This window comes from Peromyscus eremicus, chromosome 20 (genome assembly GCF_949786415.1).
Source record: "Peromyscus eremicus chromosome 20, PerEre_H2_v1, whole genome shotgun sequence".
NCBI classification, from domain to species: Eukaryota; Metazoa; Chordata; class Mammalia; order Rodentia; family Cricetidae; genus Peromyscus; species Peromyscus eremicus.
In genome coordinates this window covers 52,397,860-52,419,513 of record NC_081436.1, presented here as the reverse complement: position 1 = coordinate 52,419,513, position 21,654 = coordinate 52,397,860, and the positions used below count along the sequence as shown (strand labels likewise).

At 34.6% G+C, this 21,654-nt stretch overlaps 1 protein-coding gene across 3 annotated transcripts in view; it reads right to left on the bottom strand.

The window, feature by feature from the left end:
- The window catches only part of Csmd3 (CUB and Sushi multiple domains 3), a 1,140,535-nt gene that overhangs the window by 273,551 nt on the left and 845,330 nt on the right, over positions 1-21,654 (bottom strand). For all 3 annotated transcript variants that reach the window (XM_059246844.1, XM_059246845.1, XM_059246847.1), the window contains 3 exons: positions 17,200-17,326; positions 15,727-15,929; positions 125-316 (listed from right to left, as the gene is read on the bottom strand). In XM_059246844.1, coding sequence (XP_059102827.1) covers positions 125-316; positions 15,727-15,929; positions 17,200-17,326 — 522 coding nt within the window. The remainder of the gene's footprint in view (positions 1-124; positions 317-15,726; positions 15,930-17,199; positions 17,327-21,654) is intronic.

The window sequence follows — 21,654 nt, the reverse complement described above, 5'->3', positions numbered from 1 at the left end:
TGCTCCTCTGAAATCTCAGACTCTCATGTACCATTTTTCTGGAATATAGTGTTTAAGAATATCAACACCAGCTTTAATTCATTGCATTCTATGTTATAGATTTTTAATTATTCTTTAATCATACCTATACAGACTGGTGGGCTGGGCTGCCAGAAGTACCGATTTTCTACCTGAATGCAGGTTATTCTTTCCTGTCCCTGAAGCTCATAGCCAGGGTCACACTGAAAGACAACCGTGTCTCCAGGTTCTCGTCCATCCCCATTCCGAGTGCCATTCATGGGGACTCCTGGATCACGACAGGCAGTGGCGACTGAACCTATCAAAAGGCAGGAAGGCATTTAGTTTTTATATTATCAGAAGCAGTTTCACAGTTCCAAACCTTAGGACTAAACCTTTACAACTTCCCTCATGTTTATGTGTTCATAGGAACTGACTTGTAAAAAATGCTTGAATTAACTTTAAAATATCTATGAAATGATTTTGCCTTTCTTGAAAAAAAAATCTATGTATGAGCTTTTCCTGAGAAGTAGTAGAGTATCTGCCTCACTAAAAACTAGACATCCTAATAAATTTCCACATCCTATGTTATAGCTATTTCTTTTGTGTGACAAATACCTTTTCCAAAAAACAAACAAACAAATAAGCAAACAAAAAGCACAAAGAAAGAGTGGTTATTTGGCTTACAGTTATGGGAAGCAGCACTCCATTTTAAGAATTCGAGGAACTAGTCACATCGCACCCAGACTCAAGGGTAAAGAAAAAATGAACATGTCCTTATGTTCTTGCTGTCACCTAGTCTCTACTCTCACACAGGTGGGTCAGTGTCCAGCCCATGAAATGATGCTGTCCACATTCATGGTGAGTTGTTCATTTCAACTCAATTGAGGCGATGAAGAAGACAAGCTCCTATAAATATGCTTACAAGTGAACCTGATCTAGAAAATTCCTCAGCTGAGACTATCTTTTCAAGATACTCTAGGCTGTGGCATGTTGACATTTAAAACCAATCATTCCATTATGTTAAAGTCACTGTGAAGGATTGAAGAGAACACTGCTAATGTTTGGAAGATATCCAGTTTACATCAGAGTGCAGATAAGAGAGCGAGAGAGAGCGAGGGAGAGAGAGAGAGAGAGAGAGAGAGAGAGAGAGAGAGAGAGAGAGAGAGAGAGAGAAAGAGAGAGAGGACAGACAGAATAACACTCCCTCAACTCAAATTAACAATCAAATTGAAAGATGGATAAAAAGATTTTTTCAAAGAACATCAGATGTTATGTGAAAATATATTCCATATCATTAACTTACAAAATGAAATTCAAAATCACAGCAAGCCTTTATGATACCATATTAAACTTGCTAACATTAAATAAAATGAATGGCATATGTGAGTACACTAAACGCTGACAAAATTTTAGGAAAAACTGCATCATTGTCATCACACATTGCTGGGAGAGCTGAAGGATGCTATTGCATTGCGACACTTAGCTTTGTCAAGTTAACACACCCTAGAATTACCCTCAATGAGTGACTGCGGTTGGCCTATACCCAGGTTTGGGTGAGGGGTGGGTGTACAACCCACAGTGGGTTATACCATTCCCTAGGCAGGGGGTCTTGAACTGTATAGATTTAAAAATCCAGCTGAGAATAAGCAAGCAAACACGCTAACATCATGGATGTGATGTAACTTCTTTCCGGGCACTTTGCCTTCCCCATAATGATGGACTATAATCTGGAATTGTGAGCTAAAGTAATCATTTTCCATACTAAGTTGTTTTCGTTTCACTATTTTATAATAGCAACAGAAATAAAACTAGAAACAGACCCTCCATGAAGTATTGTTGCAGTTTGTTGTAGAACGTATCATAGACTTGCTTTATAACCCAGAAGCTGTACACGTAAGCATTTATCCCTGCAGGTGGTTAAACTGCAATAAATCAGTAATATGATATGATGCTCAGCATCAACAAGGCTTAAATCCACACACATAGTTTGCATGTCACAGAACTTGTCACGTTAAAATTTAATACCGGGATTATACATCATTTGGTTGTGTTATATATCATTTTTAAGGAGACTAATTTGTGAAAGTAGATAATTAGTTGACAGCATTAGAATGCATGAAGTGTTCAAAAGTAATTGGTTGTGATTACTATATGGCTCCTTGTAATGGAAGTGTTCTAAGTCTTGACTATGGTGGTTGTCACAGAAATCTATAACCATAAAATTACTACATGTGTAATGCATGTGTGCTTGTGGAACTGTTAAAATCTAAATAAGGTGGGTGAATTACACCAATGTCAGAATTCAGGTGGTGATTTGTACTATATATCTGCAACATGTTATCTGGTAGAATCAGGTTAAGTATGTCAGATACACAAATTGAACAGACATCAAGTTTTTGTTAGTACTAGTGGCACTGATGAATTTTATTTCCTGTCTCTAATAGACAAGTTTGTGAATACATAGGCATGTAAGTAGCTGGATATGCAGGTCTACTAATAAGCTGAATAACAGATTGTTAGACAAGTTACCTCTCAAGAGAATACTCAATGTAATCATCTATCAAGCTTGCTGCTCCACATCTTCTGTCTAGTATGTGTTTATGTAAATGAAACACTGAAGCCTACATTGTGTTGCAGCGTATTGACTTTAGTTGTGTAGGAATCAAGACAAGGTTCACAAGTAAGAAACTAAAAATGATAGCATGATATTAAATTTGATACCCCCCAGATAAGCAGCAACACCAGAAAGATGAATGTGCAATCTACAACTATACAAAATTTTGTGTTCATATTTTTAAAGTAATAATTTTAAATATCTAATTTTAGAAATGAAAAATGTTACGTTCTAATTTGATATGCTTTTTTTCAGAATTGCAAAATGAAGACTTCAAGTAACATTTTACCAATCCCTGATAATAGTATAAAAACCTAGATAGCCTTCTAGAACTAGTCTCTTAGTAAGCTAGTTGAATACTAAAGTTTCATAGATATTCATTAATTTTACTGATAAAGTAGCATTTCTGAGGAATGGCCAGCGACCTTACTCATACAATTCCCTTAATCCTCAAATAAAAAAAAAATCTCTGTGAACCAACTGCTACCATGTTCTCAATTTAGAGATAAGCTTAGGTCTGTTAAAAAAGTTGTCTTAAATTTACCAGAACTAAAGATGCATAGCACTGCTTGAACCCCTGTTGGTCTACTTTCATAATTCAAAGCACAAATAACACACCAAAGTGTTCTCTTTTAACTGTCACTGTCCCAGAAACTCAAACACCTCCCTTCTCAATTCATAGAATAATAAACCTTAACACATTTTCAGAAGAGATATTATATCTGTAATTAGAAAATTTTGGAATAGTTCAAACCCAGTCTTAAAATATTAACTCTAGCTCATGCCAGTTTTTTTTCTGGAGAGATTATTTTCTTATTAGACTAACAAGGGAACCCCTACATGAGAATATTAAGAAAAGGGAAGTAAGATATGAGTTTGATTTACATAACTATAGAAGAATGTTTGACACATACATTCAACATCTACACTTAGGATGTTTTCCTTGGAAGGGGTGGTATTATGAAAAATATGCAACAGACTTTAAAATAAAAATAAAAGAATGAGTATTAACAGGAAACTTCAGAGTTTTGTTTTTTTGGTGGGGCTTGCTATGTTAATTCTACACCCACAAAATTTGTTAAGCTTATGATAGATATTCTAGTACGTATAACAATATATGATATATAAATACATTTTATATTTATACTCATACATATGTATTTGTATATACAGAACCAGATAGAAACACTGAAAAGCAATAGCTAGAATCATCTGGTCATAGGTAAACATGAGGGTAAAATATGTATTTCTTATCAAATTTTCTAAGCTTAATGATTAAAACGAGACAAATTATCTAAATAAGAGAGCTTTCACATTAGGCTGAGACTTATGTGAGCATATACATTTTCCTGGAGGTCTAATTGACTTGAAAGGAAGGGGTGGTAAATCCCTACTGTTCCATTTTCTCTCAGTTAATAAACAAATTAGGAGTAAGGTTTTAAAACACAGTGGAGTATGAGGGGGTTTAATGAAAGACCAAAGAACTCTTTTCCCCACTTGAAATTACTGGAGTTCTAAAAGCAATTAGTTAAATACCGACAGAAATAATTACTTTGTAGGAATGCTATTGTTTTATTTTCTTCAGTTATTCAAAGTTTGGATTCATACTGGTTACCTTCTGTGTTTGTGAGTAGGAAAAATTATAATCATTTTAGCACCAACCATTTTTTTCCCTCTGAATTAACAGAAACAACCAATGAAAAAAACAACCATTCCAGGAGTTATGTTATTTCTGCTAGGCATTTAAGAGTGAGAAAATGTCACATAATTAGTATTATTATGAACAATTATTTAATATTGTGACTTTATTTAGGAATTAACTACATTATTTAGGAACTGGTAGTTTTTATTTAATACTAATTTTTCTCTATATGGAGCACACAACTCTAAAATTTTAAAACGTGGTTCTCACTTCTGTTGTTATTATATAAATTTTGATTATGTCTTGGAACTTCTCATAAAGCACTTCTGCAACTTATCATAATATGTAGAAAGCTTATATAGAATATGAGTTTCATACAAATAAGCTTTTTATTATCTTTCTTACATACAAAACTGTAAAAGTGTTATCAGAAAATAGTATATTGACTCACAATGAATTAACATGCCATTTCTATTTTTGTTCTGAATTACTTAAGTTAATATTCTTTATATTGAATTATGAAACACATTTTTGCTCTGCTATATTCTAATAAGCCAGTTGTATGTCCTTTTTTGATATTAATATGTGTAGTGACCAGAAATACCCTGGGCTGTAGAATATTTTATACAACTGTCTAAATTCTTTGCAAAATATTCAATAAATTCCTCACCTTACAATGACCAACGTATTTTCAATATATGAAATTTCTCTATTTTCTGAGTTGAAAAATAAAAATGTAAATAAAATTCAAAATAGTATTTGTGCAAAATTTTTATTCTATTGAGGTCATTGCAAGTTTCCTTTAAAATGTTATGACTAGGGTTGGGGATTTAGCTCAGTGGTAGAGCGCTTGCCTAGCAAGCACAAGGCCCTGGGTTCGGTCCTCAGCTCTGAAAAAAAAAAGTTATGACTAAAGAAGAGCAATTTCACCGGGCAGTGGTGGCGCACGCCTTTAATCCCAGCACTCGGGAGGCAGAGGCAGGTGGATCTTTGTGAGTTCGAGGCCAGCATGGTCTACAGAGCGAGATCCAGGAAAAGGCGCAAAGCTACACAGAGAAACCCTGTCTCAAAAAACCAAAAAAAAAAAAAAAAAAAAAAAAAAAAAAAAAAAAAGAGCAATTTCACTCAAAATGAATTCACAATAGAAAGGAACATTCCTGACATAAGAAATAGATAGTGTATGGCCAAAAAAACCTTTACAATTTTGTGTTTCTATGTATATGTTTGTATATATTCTTGTCTGTACAAATGCACATGTATATGCAGGTGCATTTGCATGTTGGTGTGCAGGCCTGTGCCAGAAAAGACCCAGACAGCTGGGGAGGAGTCATTCCTTAAGTATCATCTACTTCCATTTTGAGTCAGTATCTTTCATTGGCACAGTACTCACCAAGTAGGTTGGTTATCTGGCCAACAGTGAGCTCCAGGGATCCACTTATCACTTTCTCCCTGGCCTTGGGAATACAAGCACATGCCTCATGCCAGCTACTTTGACTTGCATTCTGGTATCAAACTGAGTTCTTAGTGCTTTTAAGACAAATACTTAATCAGCTTAGCTTCTCTACCTGCCCGACTCTTTTCTGTTGTTTTAGTAACAGCAAATTTTCCTGGTATAGGTGCATTTGTTTCTAATAAAATGAGGTTTTCTCTCAAGGTATTACAAAAAGAAATAAATTCCCTATGGCCAGAGTTACTTTCAAAGAGGAATATCTTTTATTGTGCTGAAAACAAGTATCTCATTTTTCATTTAACATTCTCATTACCTGTAGCTTGAATAAATAGACTTGCAAAGTAATATAATTTTATAGCTATATTTTATAAGCAATTTTATAGGGAAATTTCCAGATATGCCCTTCTCTTTTTCTTTTCTTTTTTTTTCTTCTTTTCCTGAGACATGGTAAAGGCATGCACCACCATGCCCAGCTCAGATCTTGAAAATGTATTGGGTAACAAGGAATAAACACATTCACAATACTTTTTGATTCTTGCCTGTCATTTATCTTTAAGTATTGGCTGATTTGTTCTAAAATTGTTTAAGACCTTTAAAATAGACACAACTTTACATTTCATGCAGTTGAATAAGAAGAATAATTAGATGCAGGAGGTAGACTGTATTGCATAAAGAGAGAGATATTGAACAGTTTGTCTCAGTTCTATAGGTTTTTGCTCCCTTATTTGATAAGCTGGCATAGAAATATTTTACCTGTCTTTCTCCGGATTAGATAAAATCTATGGTTCCAGTGTCACAGTTATATATACAATTTTATGAAATTGTTGATCTTCGAATGAAAGTTTAATAGCATTTGGTGTAAATTTTAATTTTGTAGTATATACATTCACAATTCTTCAAGAGACTTCCACAAGGTCAAATTTGGCCTTCATAACACCTTATCTTCCTTCCTGTCTTCCATGTTTTTTGTGTTGACTACAAAATCAACTATATACTTTATACTTTGTCCTCTATAATGAAGGTGAGTTGGCTAATTGGACTCCTTAACCAGGAAGAGAAATCCTATCCATAGTATAATCAATCAGGAAATAATTATGATGCAGATAGAGATCTAGAGGCAGATTTTTCCCTGAAAAATTTTTATCTTGATTGAGCATTTGCTTTATGCACGATCCATCAGTTTTATAAAGGATATTCAGCAGAATTATAAAGTCCATAGTTTGCTAGCTATACAGATATGTGACTTCTTTCAGAATCACAATATGTTCTAAGGATACATAAATGATTCAATAAGTTAGGTTAAGATGTGTGAAGGTACGGACAGGGGAGAATCAAAGCTGTTTAATGCATATTATGGAAAAACAAGCCCAAAGCTGGTGTTTACTTCCTAGTACACATAAACATCTTTATGAATTCATATACTTTCATTATTTCAGCAAATAATTATTGAACCAAGTAATATCCTTGCAGTTAAAAGATACACAGGAATGGAAGATAATACAAACTCAATCCCATTGATACTAGAATCAAAGCGAGACTACAAGCAATACTGTAACTTTTTGTTATTCAAAATATCGGAGACTTTTTTTTAATCTTACCTGTATGAGAAATTAACTTTATGTTATAACTTATAGATGATGACATAAGTCAGATTTTAAGTAGAATATTAATATTTTGGGAAGGTTGGATTTAATGGATTTTGTGGGAAGTTACTGAGTTTGACGACAGTTTAGACTATACATCAACTAAAAGCAGAAAAACATGGGCTTGAGTTGAAAAGACACGCAACTTAGAAAGACATACAAATTACCAAAGTATGTTTGAAGACATGACCAACATGGACATGTTCAAAATTATAAGAATATATGACCTGATAACGATCAGAATAATAATAAAGAAAGGGAAGTTTGGGCAAGAATGGGTAGATATTAGGAACCTGAATTCAGTGTTTCCGCTAAGAATGGAGAGGCTCTGAGTAACTGGATGGAGGCCATGTATGCTATGTCCTGGGAAAGATTTGTCTATGTTTTGCCCATGTTCAAAGACTTTAAGGAAGGTGAAACTAAACAGTAATGAGAGTTAGAGGGTGCCAGGAAAATGGCTCCATCAAGTTTTAAAGGAATTCAAAGCTACAAGGTTTTGTCAGTCTCAGAGGAGGATTTTAAGTGGGACTTCTGCATAATGCTAAAACTTGGGTGCCTTTGGAAATGAACATTATGAGATGGTGGAAGACTTTTGGAGATAAGGACGGAATGTTATCATTTGAATATCAAGGGTCTCTCTCAGGATCATATATTGATAATCGAGTTCTCAGTGGGTGTGTGACTTGGGGGAGATGCTGGACACTTTAGAGGCAGAGCTGTGCTTGGAAAACATGTTGCTGAGTGCATGTCTTTGGGGCTATACCTTGCCCTGGCCTTTTTGTATTTATTCTTTACTTCTGGTCTGCAATGAAGTAAAGGCATCACTGTTCTACACATTCCCACTTTCATGATGTCCTTTTCAAGGGCCAGGCAGTCATGGGCTAAATATTTCTAGAGCATATATAACTCAATATCACACTAATTGATTTTATTTAAGATTTATTTTATTATATGTGCATTATGCTTTTCCTGCATGCATGTATATGTACCAGCTTACCAGGTCCCTGGGCATGTGGGACTTACTGGTTAATTTAGGGTATTACATTTGCCCATGGAAGTCAGAAGAAGGCTACCCTGGAACTGTAGTTACAGATGACTGTGATCCACCCTGTGGGATCTGGGAATGTAACTCAGTTCCTTTGAAAGAACAACTATTGCTCTTAACCAATGATCATCTCTCCAGTCTTTACACTAATTCCTTACTGCATTAGTAAATAATTGGTTTATGTTTGCTAGTCTAATATCTATCTAAAAGCGTTATTTAAATGGAGATATGTGGGATTGTGTTTTTTTTTTTATATACCATCTTCCTAGATTAAAAAAAATACTTGGGTTTATAAATGGTAATAACAAGACTATTCTAAATCCATTCTTGTTGTCTTTGGAGCTTCATTTCAACTTTGTCGGTATAGGTTTGTGGAATAGCATTGGTCATCACTGACAGATCTTCTCATGGTAGCCCCTTCAGCTGAACTCACTTTCCTTACACACTTCCTCACAGATATCAGTATTGTTAAGAAGTTTATATTTGGTATATACTAAATATTATATATGCCTTATAAATCCCATTATTACCAAAATACATATCACAAAACAGTAAGAACCTTTTGTGATGCAATAACTCATTGTTAATTCACAAAATGAAACAAATCACAAACGTACTCACAGCACATTTTAATTTATGGATACAACTCAACTATTAGCCTCTGCTTCTATATACTTTAGGAAAAAACATTCCACAAATTCTGCAAAACATTGCCTAGAAACTTTGTGTAGCTTTCAAACCACAATAGAGTCTATGCCACATCTGGCTGTCATAACACTGGCTGTCAGGGCAATGGTGTCAAATACTTTTCCTATTACCATCCATAATCAGTATGGTGTATAGAGTACATATCTGGGAAAAATGTAATTTTATTTATAAATGTCCTACATGCTGTCCTGGGAGGGAAGTGTGAGTTAATTGGCATCTGAAAGAGATTGGGAAATACTGATATCAGTATTTGTCTTTCAGCTTTAACCTTGCATCATAACACCTCTGAGTACTGCAAACAGAGATCACACACTACAAGATAGATTTTAAAACTGAAATGTGATGGTGATACTTTGTTAAGTCTGGAAAATACAGGACAAACACTGAATTAGTCACTATTCTAGGATAAGCACATCTACAAATATCATAAGCAAATCAGGACATAACAATTATAATACAACCTTCGCATAGTATCAGCACATGGTAAGTGTAGTGACTAATTCTGTTTAGAAGTTTATGTATAGAACTAGAAATATGTTTGACCTGGATTTGGAAAATGACTAAGTATTTATAGATTTTTGAATATGAGCATTAAGTTTTCCAAAGCTTTGAAAGAGGGTTTTCAGAAAAGAAGAATAGTAAAGAGACTATATACTATCTTTCCAGAGTACTGTAGATGGCAAGAATATATAAATTAATAGTGAAAGCATGATGGTGATAGGTTGCCTGGGTACTGTGATGGCTAATGTTGGGTGTCACCTTGACACAGATGGGAAGAGGGAACCACAGCTGAGGAACTGCCTCCACCAAATGGACATGTATGCATGTAGATGGGTCATCTTTTTTTTTTTTTTTTTTGGTTTTTTGAGACAGATTTTCTCTGTGTAGCTTTGCGCTTCTCCTGGGTAGCCCAGGCTGGCCTCAAACTCACAGAGATCCGCCTGGCTCTGCCTCCCGAGTGGTGGGATTAAAGGCGTGCGCCACCACCGCCCGGCTAGGTGGGTCATCTTAATCATTGCCCACTGTGTGCGGTACCATTCCTAGGCACACAGGCCCGTGCTGTAAGGAAAGATAGCAGAGGAAGCCATGGGAAAGCCAGCCAGTAAATGCCATTCCTCCAGGTCTCTGCTTTAGTTTCTGCCTCCAAGTTCCTGCTTGAGTTTTTGCCTTGATTTTCCTCAGTGATGTACTGTAATCTGCAATCTTTTCATGGTCAGAACATGACACAGGGGTTGGAATTTGTCAATGTTTTATCCCAGAACAGAAAGCAAACTCTAACAGGTACATAATGTAGAGATGTTTTACATTTAATGCCAGAATATTCTGTTTAAACCTGAACTCAAAGCATTGAATACTTTTAAACAGTAAAGTGATAGGCAGATTTCACTTCTGACAGCCAGCCAGGCAGAAGTGTGGAGAACAATATGGAGGGATAATGAAGTGAGCGGCTAGTTGACTGTTACCCAGTGCCCCTAACAGTAATGAGGCTCGGAACAAAGGCAGTGGTGTCATGCAGTCCTTTAAGGCTGTCAGACTTCCACCCACCCTAGTGAAGCCATCCATTTCTTTGAGAATTTTCAACAGTAGAAGTTATGAGCCTCGGTGTTTTGTGTTACCCAGCAGGTACTGATTCTTAATGGAGAGGTCAAAGAGTGAAGAGCAGAGAAAATGCTCCGTCCAAATCAACTATTCTGTGGGCAAATGACAGCATGATGCCTCCCTGTAGAACTGAAGTGGAACAGGACAGGCAGATTAGACATTTAAGTAGGGGATATAGAGGCTGACTGCTGAGAAGCCAGGGCAGCGCTTCGGACAGCATGAGGTGGCAGTGTCAGACTTAAGTAGCTCTGATTAGGCAAAAGTGCCTCGCGGATTATAACACCAAGAGGCAAAGTGACAGGATCTACAAAGCAGGAACAGATCATGAAAGAGAAGTTTTGGCTGCTGATGTTGGCGTGGTGAAGAGTGTAAAGGTGCTATTCAGCCTACATTTCAGTTAAATTCACTCTAAACTAAGTTCTGTGAAATGAATTTCACTTGTTATGTTTTTGGTTAAAGACCCTTGTCTTTTCTATCTCATCTCTTCGTTACTGACTACTCAGTGTTTCAATGAACAATGGGGATTGCTTAAATGAGCAAAATAAAAAAAAGAAGTTGGAAATTAGATTGGAAAGGGTGCAAAAAGGATGCTCCAAAGAATCAGAGACCTATATTATTTTAATTTATGTGATCATGTAGTTCAAATCTCAAAAATCATGTGATTGTATATCTTATACTAAAAATGAGAACTTTACTCCAATCCACCACTCTATGTCCCACTAAGTCTCTCAATACTTAATTAATGGGATGCCTTTGCCTGTATGTCTAAGGCAGCTGGGTACTTCCAAAGAAACAGCTTAGCAGATGACCCATCTGTTGATCATTTTGTAATATGGATGCAAGTTACTTAGCCTTCATTTTGTCTGCGATATTTCTGACTTGAGTGCCAGGCCCTAAGCTAGGTGTTAAAGATCAGTCAGCAAATAAAAGACGTGTTGAGGTTCTCTGGGTACAAGAATGAGAATCTGTCCTCAAGAGTGATTTTTGATAGAATGAATCAGAAGTGCCTTGTATTAGCTGGATGTCACATGGGCATTCTCGGTTCCCTCTTTTTTCACACAATAATACTTTAATTATGTACAAAAATTATTGTATATCTATGACCTTTATATCTTTCTATTAACTTGATTGTCCCTTTCTGTATTATTATTATTGTAATTATAAAATTTGTAATGTTTTGATAAAGTTTGTAATATAAAATTTGTCTTTCTTAATAATCTACTTCTGTATGAATGAAAGTCAGGAAGCTATCTAAAACACAGATAAAAACCATCAATCAACCACCCCAGAACTCCTCTGTTGGAGATTCGAGTGCTATGTAAAAGGTACAAAGAAATCACTTCTGTTGAACAGTTTTTACTTTTTATTCAGACTCATAAAGCACTCAAAGCAGAAAAAAAAAACATGCTCAGTTAAAAAAAAACAGACTAAAATATGGCAATGAATTATGATTTTCTAGACTGTCCTGGTTTATGTTTACTAAACGTAATTTTTAAGAATGTCTATCAGAACAGTTAAAAATACCTCAGTTATGGCCAATGAATTACATATTGCTCCTAACAAAATCTGAGTTCTATATAGATGTTTGCATAGACAAAATAATTCATAATATATTTCAAACAGCAAAGTCATAATTAAAACCCTGCTGGAAAAGTGGGCTGCTGAATTATGGATTCTCATTTTAACTTGAAACACATGACAACTAGGGCAAACGAAGCTCATGGGTCAGAAGAATATTTTCCAAAGAAAGAATATTAATAACAAGTCTGGATGAATGAATAGATTTTAAGAACAATGTATCAGAAGCAGCAACATGCAAGGAGAAAGGTGTTTTGGTGATAGAGAACAGGGGGAGCAACGTGTGGTGAGTGTGTGCATGTTTGTTTACATGCATGTGTGTGTGTCCACATGATATGTGTGTGTAGATTTGTTTGGATGAAGGGAAATTGCATTTGGAAACTTGTAAGAGGATTAATGTGCTTAATATGTGGTCCTTAGCAGACTGTATTAGAGTGAGTGAAGGGATAGAATGAATAGATTTCTAGGAAAGAGGAATTGAAGTGGGCTCTAAAGTGGCCAATTATGACCTGCAGGCTAACTTTGTCCTGTACCGGTGGATGATTAGCCTGTAATTCATTCACATCCTCTCTAATACACTTGATTACTTTGACAGTTACATGTTGTTTTATATAATTTCTTGTTTCCACATCCATTTGACAGGGTGTGCTTGTCAGTTTTTATGTTAACTTGAAACAAGGTAGGGTTATTTGGGAGGAAGGAATTTTAATTGAGAAAATACTGCCAGAGGATTGGCCTGTAGACATGTCAGTTGGGCATTTTCTGGATTTATGTTTAATATGGCATGGACCAGACCATTGTGTCTGGTGCTACCACTGGGGAGGTTTTCTGGCGGTATATGAGAAATCAGAGAGAGGAAGACATGGGAGGAAGCCAGGAAGCACCATTCCTCAATGGCTTCTGCATCATTTCCTGCCTCCCAAATCCTGGCCTGCTGAGTGACTGCCCTGACTTATGTCAGTGACGGAGCATTCACTCAGAGTTGAAAGCTAAAGTAAACCTGTTCTTTCTCAAATTGCTTTTGGTCCTGGTGTTTTATCAACCCAATAGGAAGCCTAACTAAAACATACGGCAAAATGGTTAGACCAAAAGGCAAATGACCTTTTCCAACAGGCAAGTAAGTATACTCTCTTCCTTTGCTTTATTCTCTCTCCTTTGACGGAGTGCTTGAAAAATGATCAGGATGACAAACTGACTATAGAAAGACCTATATTGTAATTAGAAATGTATGTATCTGAACATTTTCTGTTTCCTTTGATACATATTACATATAATCACTGCAATAATGACAGAATAACTGCTAAGCATTTCCTATTCACTAAGCCTGAAATTCATCTACTTTCAGACATACATGGACCACTTTCCAGATATCTGCTAGTTTATATGACTGTTAATAAACCAATTTACTGTCCAGCCTCTGTGCACTTATTTGCGAATTGGATGCTAGGAGATATTTTATAAAGCTGTTGTTGGAAATGAATGAGATCTTATACATAAAGGGCAAAATAAGCACAAGGTGGGGTTCTTGGCACTAATCAAAACTTCATTCATGAAAAGCACAATTTTTCTCACTAGGGAGTTTAACACTTTGGAAGTGTTAAGTGCATTACAAAAGATGTTCAGGACCTAATTTTATTAATTGATGTTATCCATAATATATTTATACTCTGTGTGACCTTAATAAGTGAATTGTGAGATTCAAGTAGTAGTATACAATCTGATCATCTACTATAAAGGCAGATTCATTCATGTCTTCATGTCATTTATGTCAAGTATAACAGATGATGTTTCTACAGCTTTAAAATGACCTACAAATCCAACACATATAAAAACAAACCACTCATTTCACAAAGAAAAATTCTATACAAAATCCCCAGGAAAGAATGCAAAAACCTAGACTTCTGCATTTTGAAGTCACAGATAATCAATCTAAGCATATTTTATGTTAGTATATGCAGAACCCCATCACAGTAGCCATTTAAAACATTCACCCAGCATTATTTTACTTATTTATTTATTTGGTTTTTTTTGAGACAGGGTTTCTTTGTGTAGTTTTGGTGCCCATCCTGGATCTCGCTCTGTAGACCAGGCTGGCCTTGAACTCGCAGAGATCTGCCTGGCTCAGCCTCCCAAGTGTTGGGATTAAATGTGTGTCCTACCACCGCCCGGCTCACTCTTCATTATTAAAGTACAGAAATCAAAGCTGTTGTCAAACAACCATCAGAAAAAATGAGGAATGAACACTTCTCTGACATCTTACTCACACTTTAAAAAATTAAATATATAAAAAGAAAAATGCAGAAATGAAATAGTAGACATGAATAATAAGATAAATGAAAAATAAACAAAACTGTTAGAGACTGGAGTGAATGTTCTCATAGAATTAGAAGTTCACTATTTCAATGATGCCACAGTGTTGTCGAAACCATTACTGTTTTTTCCTTTAGGTGCTGGAGATTCAAATTTAAGTCCTCATACTTACATCAAAAGGGCCCTCGTCCACTGAGCTACCCACTAGTCCCTACTCTTTTTTCCTATTTTTAAATCTATAAGAAACTAAAACATATATAATAAGCAAAATATAAATAATAAAATAAAATAATGTATTTTATAAGTCATTATGTTAGTAATTACATTAACTCTATTATTATAGAATTATTTTTATATTATTTTGTATGTTGATATTTTATTTTCATACAACAGATAATACATTAAACATATAGCATTATATAATGTGTTCTTAACATACTATTTTAATATTGTAAATAATATTCTTTCATTAATTAATTCATTGTTATATTTCATTTACAAAATAAAAAATATTAAAAAATTCACTTATTTCCTATTTTAAAAAATTATGATTTTATGGTATTTCAGGTTGAGTATACCAAACTGGACTAAGCATTATGTTTTCACATGTGGAAAATTCAATATCTGACCCCATATAATTAGTCTCAGTGGAAGTGCAGATGCACAAATAAGTTATATGATAATATTTTAAAGCCATATTTCTAAGGTATATATGAAACATAAATGAATTCAGACTGCTGTCTCATTCTTAAAATATCTCACTAAGTTAATTTAGATGTCTAAAAACTAACAAAATTTCTGAATCTGAAATACTGGTCCTAAGCATTTTTGAATTACAGGTGTTCAATATATATAAGACTTTGTGATATAATTATTTCTTTAGTTGAATTATTTTAACAATTTTATTATTTTAAGGATTATTGTTTAGTCAGGGGCAAAAACCTGGCAATTGATATACACAGTTAATTTCAGTTTTTTTTTCCCAAGTGCATTTTCTTTCTGCTGCTGTGAAATAGGAAGATCAGAATCTATATTTAACATTAATTATACTAAAAAATAAAATACATGATAGTAAAACTTTATGCTTAATATACATAATTTCTTTTTGCAATTGGAAGTCAAACACAGAAAGCTTACTTGAAAACTGAATTGCAAATCCAGATTTGCTGATATAAAAGTCTGTATCAAACTGGATAGTCACTATGTTGAGCGTGCTATGAATCCCATCAGGAATAAGAGATCCACTAACTTCTTTTAATAACATCTCATTTTCTGGTGGGCCATCCCAAACTCGGAGTATATCATGTGATGCTTCAGTATCAAAAGCAAGAAACTGTAGGCTGTGGGAGAACCGTACACTTTGATTATTTTAAATAAGGAAAAGAACCATATTAACAACAGAATAGAACAAACACATATGTTGTTTTGACTTTCTGAAACTCTTTTTTTTTAATTAAAGAGTAAATTGTGTCACCCAAAAGAATGTTTTTGAACAGAAGAATTTACTTCCTAAGAATGGCATTAAGTACATTATTTCTACTTTATGTCTAATCTGTTCAAAATGATTATCAGTTAGTTTTGATAACATCGTGAAACTTAGCTAGAATCAGTATCTTTTTTATGCTTGATACATGACCTGTCACAGTTTTCAGTATTGGTTACATAATAATACCAAAAGTTCTTTGTTGTTTAAAATATCCCAGAGTCTTGTGAAATTTACTTGTTAAGAGTAATAATTGTTATATTTAACTAAAACTATGTATGTGCTATAGTAAGGATCCGCAAGCTGATAAATCCACCATATTCTGTTCTGAGCTCTTTGCATTCTCTTACAGAAGCAATGCAGCAGTTCATACTGTATTCAGTGGAGTCCACCACCTTGAAACCTATCTGAATTTCATTTACATCAATTAGCACGTTTTTCATGTTCTTTTAAGGCTATCTCTACTTTTAATGCCATTGTGAGTTCTAGTGAAGTAACTAGTTCAAATGTCAAGAGCAAGTGGTCCAGTTATTAATTTATACCCGAAGTCCTAAAAGCAAAGCTGGAGTGGGAGCTACTGAAAGCCCGTGAGAGCTGATCTGTGGATTTAGGAGCCAATGGTTTGGAATTTCTTAGGCTGCTGTGACATGAAGATATGTGAACTTCCTATCAAAACTCAGGAGGAAATGAGCAGGAAACAGTTAAAGGATTAGAAAGCAGACTCTTCAGAAATGTGCCCACAACCAGGGAAGACAGGAACTGTCAAGGCCCATTACATTCATGTGTCTTCTTCAACATTAGTGAGGGAGCTTAGCTTTGTATTCTTATGATGGACCCAGTATCTTCAGCCATTGAGAATTGAAAGAGTATAGATCATAAGAAACGTCAAAAACAGTCCCAACTTTGGTGCCCCATTCTATCCATGAAAGCTTTCTATACAGTTATCCCAGCAGCCTAGGAAGAAGTAGTGCATGCTAATGATTTTTTTTTCTTATTTCAAGCACAGGAAGAACTTGTTTTCCTTTATGAAGGTTAAGCATGTTGAAAATCAATGATACAGATCTATATTTACATGGTGGCTGATCAGGAAAATCCTTAATAATTTGAAGAAAGTGAAATTTATTTACCTTACAATGTTTCCTGGATCAACCTCAATCATCCACATGCAGCGAAGGTTATTATCATATGGAAAGGGATAGCCAGGCGACAGGATCCTTCCTGATGATTCTCCTTTGAAACGACCCCCACATTCAGCTGGTGAAATATAGGAACATTTCAAGTCAAAATTTCTTACCAATCTTTTCAACACAATATACAAGTTTCTCACGAGTATGTACGCTCACGTTAAGGAAAATAAAAATTTACCCTCAATCTTCTTGAAAGTAAAAATGTTTATATAAACTTCCTTAAAGTTTCAACTGAAGCAAAAATATGAGTATAATAAAATAATATACTGTCTCTCAGATCATATAAAAGACTGAAAACAAACCAAATTGTGGAATAAATAGAAGGACACACTCAAAATCTGTGTACTTGGCTTCAAAGCATTTCAAGATGTGTTGTTAAACAATGATCAGGTTATGAGGGAAACAGATGGCAAGTTGCTCAGTGCTAGTGAATAGCCGGGTGAATAATTCATCTTGCACCCCACCTCCGAGGAAAACTCATCTCCTCAGGCATTCCAAATTCAATTGTCCTTTTATTCCACTTCAAACCAGTCTAATCCTCTTCCCTTCTTACTGTCTTAGAAGTCAAAGTGCCTTTCCCTTTAGATTCTCTACTTCCGTGAAATAAAGTAGCATAGCTTTGGTTGAAGGCAGCCTCTAATTTTTATAAAATTTATTGAATTAAAATGTAAGTACTGTCATATAAACTAATTAGTAATTTCTCTTTTGAGAGATTCATTCTCTATCTTATACTATTTAACACTACTGGGAGGTCTGACATAGCTTTACGTTCACAAGGCAACAATTTGTGAAGAACTTTCTGTACTGAAGAGAAGGGTAAGGATATTACACACTATGTAGAAATACATTGATCCACATGTCTAAACTTCAGTTACAAGGAAACCCTGCACAATGCATCATATATTTAAGACTTCTACAAATCATTCTTCTTCTCCAAACTAAATAAATTAAAAAAAATACTTAAAAACCTGAAGAAATTCTTGTATTTATTTTTTTTTAAAGAATGAGATAAAGATGGAAGAATAAGAATGAGAAAGCTTGCACACATGAAAAGACAATCTAAATTAAAGCAACTTTGTGAGTGACATGTGAAAGAACTCAGGAGGCAGAGGTAGGTGGATCTCCGTGAGTTCAAAAGCCGGGCTGGTCTGCAAAGTGAGTTCCAGGACAACCAGGCTGTTACACAGAGAAACCGTCTTGAAAAACCAAAACCAAACCAACCCCCCACCCCCCAATTGTTGAAGAGTAAATGATATATGACCCATGGAAAATTTTCATAGTGGGGATTGTTGCTTATCATCCTTTCAATTGTGGCTAAGTCTAGAATTGTATATAAACTTTTTCTTCAAAGTGTACCTTCGTTCTTGTTCTAACCACATATCCGACAATATAAAGCTAATGAAATCTGATTAAAAGTCAGAGTTGTAAAACTTTTTAAATGCCTTTGAAGGTAGTATAAAGTGCTTGTTTTAAAAAAATATTAATATATCTTTACAACATTGTAATAATTACCTCAAAGTTGTTTTTATAATTTTTATCTCAGTATCTGACATTTTCTCTCACATAATTCAAGTCACATGAATGCCTGCTTTCCCCTGATAACTCTAAACCATTTACCTTGGTTATTTTCTGTTGTTTGAATTGTATGTTATACAAATTGAACTCTGTTTCTGTTAGTGTTAATATTATTGGAAAAAAATGGCCCAAATGAGGAGGTTTTTATCTCTGGTGACACCAACACATTAATAGCTTAAGTTTATTCTCTCCATATATACAGTTGTTTTATAGATCTAGATATTATATTGCAGTACTCTGATTTTTAACTTAATTAAAATCTCAAGTAGGCTATAGAACTTAGTTAACTGCTCTAGGTATATAAGCACTTAAAACAGTGGTTAGAATCTAAAATTGGTTTACTTTGAGTAACCGGTTTACACTGGAAACTCACTCACATGGTCCTCGTTCCATCACTGGAAGGTCTTAGGAGAAAAATTGTTTTTCAGGAAAACAAAGATATTTTTTCTCAAAACCAATTCCTGTATCAGTTTGAAACCTGTTGATCTACCCATGGATTCTGGTCTGAACTTGCTAGCCCACACAACTGCATTTATTAGTTCCTGAAAACGAACAAGTACCTTGAATAAGGCGGGAAGGGATTCTCTTGGCTTTACCACTTTGTAATCTTGACCTTTACACTCACAGAGGTCTAGGAATTATTATTTTATAGCAACTATTTAAGAGGTGATATTTATGTAAAAGACTGTTAGTGCTTAAGAACTGGGTCATGGGCTTAGTTTTCTTTAGATAGCTGTGATGTACTGACAGATTTAGGAAGGGAAGGGTTCATTTCGCCTGTATTTCCCTCATCAAAAGTCACAGTGTATGATTCAGGGACGTTAGGGCAGAAATTCAAGCAAGAACTTGGAGACAAGATCTGAAGCAGACATGAGTTAGGTTAGAAATGCTGCTCACGGGCTTCTTTATGGCTTGCTCGGCTAGCTTTAACAAACATCTCAGGGCCACTTGCTCAGATGTGGCATCCACCATCTGTTCCTGCAACCTCCCATTTCAATCACGAATCATGAAATCCTCCCCCTCCTTATGCCCACAGGCCAGCCTGACAAAGGCAGATCTTTAAGAAGGTTAATTCTGATTGGGTTCAAGTTTGGAAAAACTAACCAGCACAGTTACCATTTCATTTGTCTGTTTTTTAAAATACAACATGTTTGGATAACCTACCACAATAAGTAGTCAGGCATAATATATAATAAGTAGTGGACATTTCTTCTTTTTCCTGTCTTTTTGATTTATCAACAGGATAGGCATATATTACTTTGAAAACAGCACTGATATTTCATTTGTCTTTTAAGATAAATAACTTTAAAGTACTTTTTTGTTTTATATACCATATTGCATCTTGAATTTAAATGCACTTTTCTACAGTTTTTTTTTTAATTGCAAATATCACTTTGTGCTTTAGTCTGAAATGTGCTTGTATGATATGACTTAACATTTGGGCCCATATTCTTAAAGCACATGTTTCAAAGAGAAAGATAAAATCTGTTTGATTTAACATACACATTTCAGAAAAATAATTGCCTAGATAATACACAATGATTGAGTAAAAAAAATCTTTGTATTTGACAGAGCCCCAAACAGAGCCATAATAGATATTTAAGGTTAATCAGAAGAAAATTATAATTTTCGATCAGGTGGTCGAGCTATTGGTCATCAATGAAGAGCATCACAAAAACAGAGTTTCATTATCTGTTTCCATGGACATGACCAGCATAACTCACTATGTGTTCCTCCTTTTATACTTGCTTAACTTGATCCTCTGTCGTTAAAAGTTTATTCTTCCTATGAAGTTGTTAAGGCACAACAATGGCTTAGATATTAACAGCATTAGTTTGTGGTGAGCACAATTAAAAGTCTCCTAATCTCAGACCTTTCTATTTGATTAAAATCTTTTTTAGAAAATGGTTTCATCTAAGCTTATTATACTACAAAAATATATGAATTTAATTTTAAGGACAATATGGAAAACCATATTTATAAGTGTATAGTTTTGTGATTTTTTTAAAGCCTTAAATGTTTTTGTTCTGAATAAGTATCATATATTTATAGTCAGAGGTTCATTTGTTATAGCCCATGCAGGTGGTCTGATTGTTGGTCTTATTGCTTGATTTTCAGGCTTTTGTTGTGTAATATTGATTATTGTGTTAGATCTTAGTTCCATAATCTACGCAAAATTCACATGCCATCTGACAATAAAGGACTGAGATTATATCTGGTTTATATAAAACTCCTGTTTGTCTCTTTGGGAATCAGTGTTTTAATAAACATTCAGAAGATACAAAAGTACATCTAATGCATTGTGCTTTCAAAGGATTAAATATGCATGGAGTTTTGTGCATTTAAATAATACTTCAGTAAAGCTCCGTTTGAAAGGCAGACATCAATTTTTATACACATTGGCAAAATGCACTCAGAAATTGCTTGGGAATAACTGTTTCTCTTACCTTCTGCTGACTTAGGGTTTTCTTACATGTTATTTTCCTGTTATTTCAAATGCAACTATTTGATCTTTCTGAACCATGAATCACATGAATATCTATGGATATTTGTATATCCGTACTCCCTTTCCCTATGCTAATTTATTAACTGCTTTATAATAGTAATAAAATGATATCAAACCAATTCGAAATAGATATGTAATGATCATTCTAGCTTCAGGTAGAGATTTATCTTATCTATGAATTTCACAGGCCTTTTCATACTGCAATTATTTTCATGCTGTTCATACATAAGAAAACTGATGTATTTTCTAATATTTTTTCAAAGGGACATATACACATAAAAGATGCATTTGAAGTTACTGAGAACAATTTCTTG